Consider the following 5,950-nt stretch of genomic DNA (forward strand, 5'->3'; position numbering starts at 1 on the left):
AGTTGCGATAAACTATGAAGGAGCGCTCACAGCCATCAGCGAGAAGTGTCGCGGGAGGCGGAATGCAACACATACACGCACCTGATTGGTAGCTCATTACCAATCAGATGCATTCATTTATGACTGTGATGATTCCTTCATATGACTCTCAGTCATTCCTCCCTCACGCCGTTGGCCTCCCTCACGCCGTTGGCTCCTCCTCCCTCACGCCGTTGGCCTCCCTCACGCCGTTGGCCAACGGCGTGAGGGAGGAATGACTGAGAGTCATATGAAGGAATCACCACAATGACGATGTCGATTCATGGTGAGATTCACATCTCAGGAATGCCTCTTAAACGGACCGAGCCAGAGACGCGCGTATCAAAAAGACATTTTGGAAGATTCCATACTTGCTCAAAAAGCGTTTCATGTCGTCTTCAGGCATTCCAAATGCGGAAAGCATATGCTTTGTGAACATGTTTTAGATTCACGTTTTGAATACATTTTTAAGTCTGATGATGCACAGCGCATACGGACAACACCTCTACCTTGCATCTTGACCTCAAAGGAGCGGTCACGGGGCACCGTCTGTCTCGGATCGAATATTCGTCGGTTGCCGCATGCGGAAATATTTTTTATTTCCCATCACCGTTTCTCGCAGATTACATCGACGCGTGGGGCAATACATCGAGGGTCGCTATGTACATATCGGCGCTCGATTTTGGCCATCAAAAATTGTTACCTTATCATGCAGTCTTGGTTCCCTTGAACGCGTTCCCAAGGGGCTCCTTTCTATTCACTGCTCTGCTGAACTATGCTCTCATAACTCCCATAGACCAATACAGATGTCAATGAAGGTGCCTGAAGTAGGGTTCTGACTGCAGGCTAAACAAGTACTCAATTTGGATTGTGTCCCCAGCTGCTTTTGACGTATAGATACTTTATTGCTCTTTGATTATTTTCAAATGTAGCATGAACTACACTGTACAGAACGTAGGTTTAGCAGAGACTCCTTGTTGAATTGTTTTGAGACAGTGCCTGAGTTTGACTGGCACGTCAAGCTCCACACTCATCTATCTGATTTCGCTTTGGAATGAAAGAAGCCCAGAGCACTTTCTAAGTCCGCCGAAAGGCCATGGCTTGTTGCCTTACTCTTCATTGAATATGATCTGGGCTTCTGGTAGCGTTCCATGCACCGGAATATGTCGTTTCTTACTTGACATGATCTCTGATGATGTATGCATACTAATTTTTTTTTTGCGTTGTGCGAAAATTAATTCTTGGTTCCTGTTCGTTAAAATTTGTAAGATCCGGAAGAAATGACATAGAGCTGGATCTTCGGCGGACTGTGGAAACTATACTGTATACTGCAACAAAAATTGCAAGGCTAGAGAACTCGAGAGCATCTCGCACCTGCAGTTTGTCAGGGCGGAAAATGCAAACAGATAATCTCTGCACACAACTGTTGTCGCAACAGAAAACGCAGAGAGCGCCAATCCCGTATGATAAATCGACTCTCCGTCGAGCCACGAACGATTTCATATCATATGTATTTTGTACGAGTGGAGACACGTTGCCACGTGTATTTTTTATCGATCTCTCGATCTCTCGACTTCTTGTTGGCGACCTGACACCCCTACCCCATGTACAAGGTGGTGTGTGTGGAGAGAACAGCTTCTGAAGTATCGCCGCGCGGTCTTGTGCCGGACAGTTATAGTAAACCACCATGGCCGACTTGGAGAATGAGGAAGTTATTGAAGGACCCAAGGTACGTTGCCTCCCTGTCTCCCACCATCGCAGTCAGCGTCTCATCGGCACGACAATGTATGCTCAGCAATCTCACGAATTGGACACGTCTATTGCATGTGGTTGATCGCAGGTTTCGTCGATGCTTGAGTTCGGTAGCACAGCTGAGCGTCCCAACAAGCGACACAATTACTGGTTTCGTGCCTTCGCGACAGACTCAGAGCCAGGTGAGGGTCTGATCTTTAAGGTGGCACGCAGGCCCGGCCATCGCCGCAATGAAGACCCACATCCGACTGTCCGCATAATTCGTGAGGATCCAAACGGAATTCTGTAAGTCAGAAGTATACGTATTTTCGCGATTGGATGCAAAGTCGTGTATGTTGATAACACAACTAACTCGTCCTGTCAATCTCTTCGTGTACGTTCGCTTTTGCAGATACGCTAAGGTCAAGGCTGGAGAAATCAAAGTAGAGAACTATCACGATTTTGTTAACAGGAAGATCTTGCAGGCTCGGGATGAAGAGGCTAAGAAGAAGGGGAAGAAATGACTACTGCTTCAAGTTATGGAGAGTTAAAAAAACTGTCCCTTGTGGAGGGAAAGGGTGCCATATGGTTCTTGTTGTTCAACGTCAATAAACCTTGAGTTGACAAGGCTTAGGACACTGAAGAATGCACGTGCCGCAGCTCCACGCGAGCATCCGTTGAGTACATTATGAAACTGCAGATTCGCGCAAGCAATGGTGTGTTATGACGACGTTAGCTGCAATGCTCGCTTGGGTTTGAAACATGGCAACAAGTGAGTTTTGCGACTCAAACGTACTGTGGTAATAAAAGTGGGGGACTCTTCCGAGCTTGCTACTGTGACTGGAGTCGGCATTCTCCTCAGCGTTTCCCACATTTTGAAAGCTCGAATATTCAATGCGAAGATCGGTCCACCCCGGGCGCTGTGAGAGTCCTCCGCTCTTTCCGTTTCCTCGACGAGTTCGAAGTCAGACATTTTGACGGGAAGTTTAGCGGCAGACAACCCGGAACCATCGCTCATGCCTTCCCTTTCACGAGAGCTATTGTTCGTAGAATTGTGCGGGTCTCTCGATTCTGTGCCTGTTATACCAATTTCAACGATGCATTGAATTAGTTAGTTTCGCCAGAATTCTTCCTGTCAGGCACACAGGGAATACCGAGGAGGTGTTGAAGAGTACTCACCTCTTCGAATTTCTCTATCTCTCTGCCGAGCTATGTCAAAAGCTTGATGATCAGAGGCTGTAATCTGAGTTTCAAAATAAGACAAGCACACAAGGAAGTATCAAACACGAAAGCCTCGTTAATTCGACCGTCATGCTTGAATCGAGAGTCTCGTTCGTGGTAGTTGGCGTCAGCTACACTTACTCTGTCGAGGAAATCGCGGTAATGGTCACTGCTGCCGTGCCCCGTAGCGGTAGTACCATGTTTGGAGTGACTCCCTCCTTGGGCACTGTTTGAAGGAAACGACAGCAAATCTGCAGACGGTGCCTTGGATGGATCTGAATTCGCCCTGTCGACATCCGCACTGCTGCTGTTCCTTCTACCAGGAACAACTCGTCCCACGTCCAGGACTGGCACCATCCCCTGCTCATCCTGAAGTGCAAACTCTACTGGTTCGGGATCATTCTGTGTCCTAAGGACATTTTCCGTGCGACTCCTCACAGTTGGTGGATTCCTACCATGCGTCGAAGGCTGTGCTCTGGTTTGTTCTTTGCCTCCCATCGCCATAAAAGGAGGAACAGTCATACTCTTCCATAGGTCAGTGATGTTATTGGAGAAAGAAGCAAGAATTCCTGGAACCTCGAAGGTCGCATGCTCCCTTAATCCTTTTGGACCCCTCTGTTTCTCCCGTCTACGCTCGTCAAAGCCCGTCAAAAGAATGTCAGTTGTATCATTTAGACAGTTTCTCACTTCAGAAGGCGACATCTCAGTGGTATCATCTAGTCGAAGTATCGCAGACCTTCTCTTACGACTGGAATTGGTGGCTTGAGGGCGAGAAAATTCTTTGTTGGTCTGGACCGGCCTGTTCGGTGTCTTGAAGTCAGAAGCTGTTCGGCGGGGTGATGATACGGCCAAAGAAATAAGTCTACTTGATTCCCGCGACTTCTTTTTCGCCGAAGTGACTAGGGCTTGATTTGTGGCTGGGATGTCAAGAGGTTCGATCTCCATTGGTTCAAGGTTCACTTCTCCGTGTGAAAATGGGGAAATGGTGGCATGGCCACCAGATGCCTGACTTCTGGATGGGGCGAGGGAAAGCGCATCGTTTTGTTGAACTTGGTCCCCGTTTCCTTGCACCCCGGTCATCCATAATGGGCGAGAGTCCCCAACGTTTGACATGGGATCAGAACGAATGCTTCCACGAAGGTCCTCATCAAACACATCGAATGCAAGTTGATCCAACCCTCTCATCGGTTGAGATAAGGTAATGTCTTGGTCTCGTGCACTGTAGAGCATTTTCCTTTGGTTTCCGAGATTATGGACACTCGTTGGACTACTGAGACCTGACGGGAGATTTTCACCGAGACGAGGGACGGCTACCATTGGAAAAACGTTTTGCATAGCCGTTAGAACATCAATTTCGACACTATCTCCAAAAGATGGGTCACTCAGCAGTAAAGATCCATTGCTGCGAAAATCACATGAGTAGGAGCCTGCAGATCTCGAAAGGGCAGCTCCTTGCTTTTTATGAGCACCCTTTCGAGAGGCTTTAACCCTTTTCCGTGCCGGAAGAGTAATGAGGTCAAAACGGGCCTTGTCGTTTCCCTCCTGAAGGTTGATGCCTGCTTCATGGCCTTCTGCTAAATGAGTTGTAACTCTACTGCGCTTTTTTCCTGACAGTTGAGTAGAATGTTGCGTGCTGTACCTCTTGACTGCATGCAAGACGGAGTTGGTGTCTGCGAGGATGATGGTTGATTTGCGAGAGAAGACGCGAACAACACCAAGCATTAACGCAGACGAGAGTCGAAGGGCAAAGGGAGCTGCTGGTTGCTCTATATTCTGGCAGAGGACGTGGATTTGAGCCGTAACCGCGAAGGACTTGGAAACCTTAGACTCCCCCAAGGTTGCGGCAATCCAAACTTTTCCGAGCGGCCCCTAAAATTGTCAAGAGCGCGTAAAAGGTTGGAAAAAAGTGCGTTGGAGGAAAAGTGGGACGGAAGATTAAGGCACAAGGCATGAATATGTGATTGACGAAGAGTGGAGAATTCTGTTTTGGACATTTTTGCCGAAAAGGAAACATACCTTTTTCGTGAGAACAAGATTGGAATAAAACATCGCCACCAGCCCGGGAACGAGTGGGAAAAGTGTTGACAAAGTTGGTTGTCAGAATGTATTGATGCAGTTGTTCTGGGGGATCAAGGCATGGAAGAGGATAAGAGTTTATAAGGCCCTGACGGGAACATCCCGATAAAAAGAGACCGGGCATCTTTTTCGCTCCCCGTTAAAACGCAAAGACTGAATGCGGCAAAGTGAAACGAAGGAGGGATAAGAGGATGTGCTAACGTGAAGCGAAAGCGAAAGCGAAAGAGAAAGAGAGTAGGAGCACAGGGGATCATGAAGCGAAAAGCCGGGAAAAAAGGAGATTTAAAATAGGATGCAAAAAATGTATAAACAAGAGGGGCAAAGTGTTTGCCCCTTGTAATTTTACCAAAAACAGCACGGCAGGACTCCTACCGCGAAGACAGGATAATTTGGACAATACGTATAACACCGGACCAAAGGGCGTAAGCGAGTGCAGCTGCGAGCGCTGCAGTGAGGACCTGCAAGGCGAGTCGCCATCGTCGGGAGAGTTCTCTCCGTTGAGGGTCCAGTTTGCCGGGAAAGGTATGTTGTTGGAAGCGCAACGAGAGTCGGATGGAGTCTGCGAGGGCGTCCATGCAACGGAAGATACGCACGGGCGTGGAGGGGAGCTGCGGACGATGGCGACGCGCCGGCGGACCGTAGATACGGCGCCAGTTGGCCGTGCGCTGCGCGTTGGTCGGGTGCTTGTGGCTGACGAGCGGACGGCCGTCGCACAAGTAATAGAATTCGCGGAAGCCGGCCGGGACTAGGGTTATTGTTGACCACATGTGTTCTGCGTGGGGGAGAAATGGAAAGGTTAGGGTGGGAGTTGTGCGTTGAAGTGGAAACGAAGGGGGTAGGGAGTACGTACTTTGCTCCAGGGACATTGGGATGGGGGGCCCAATTGTCCCAATCTCCGCAGAGG

The 5,950-nt window shown here is 48.8% G+C and overlaps 1 protein-coding gene; it reads left to right on the forward strand.

Moving 5' to 3' along the window:
• Positions 1-1,687: 1,687 nt before the first annotated feature.
• On the forward strand, positions 1,688-2,637 carry CHC_T00003747001 (hypothetical protein). XM_005715401.1 is given in 5 exon segments: positions 1,688-1,705; positions 1,706-1,747; positions 1,859-2,055; positions 2,162-2,273; positions 2,274-2,637. The coding sequence occupies 3 exon segments, from the start codon at positions 1,706-1,708 to the stop codon at positions 2,271-2,273; spliced, it is 351 nt and encodes a 116-aa protein (XP_005715458.1). The 5' UTR covers positions 1,688-1,705; the 3' UTR covers positions 2,274-2,637.
• The last annotated feature ends 3,313 nt before the right edge of the window (positions 2,638-5,950 follow it).

The sequence above is a fragment of the Chondrus crispus genome, genomic scaffold, assembly GCF_000350225.1.
Source record: "Chondrus crispus Stackhouse genomic scaffold, scaffold_20, whole genome shotgun sequence".
Lineage (NCBI taxonomy): Eukaryota > Rhodophyta > Florideophyceae > Gigartinales > Gigartinaceae > Chondrus > Chondrus crispus.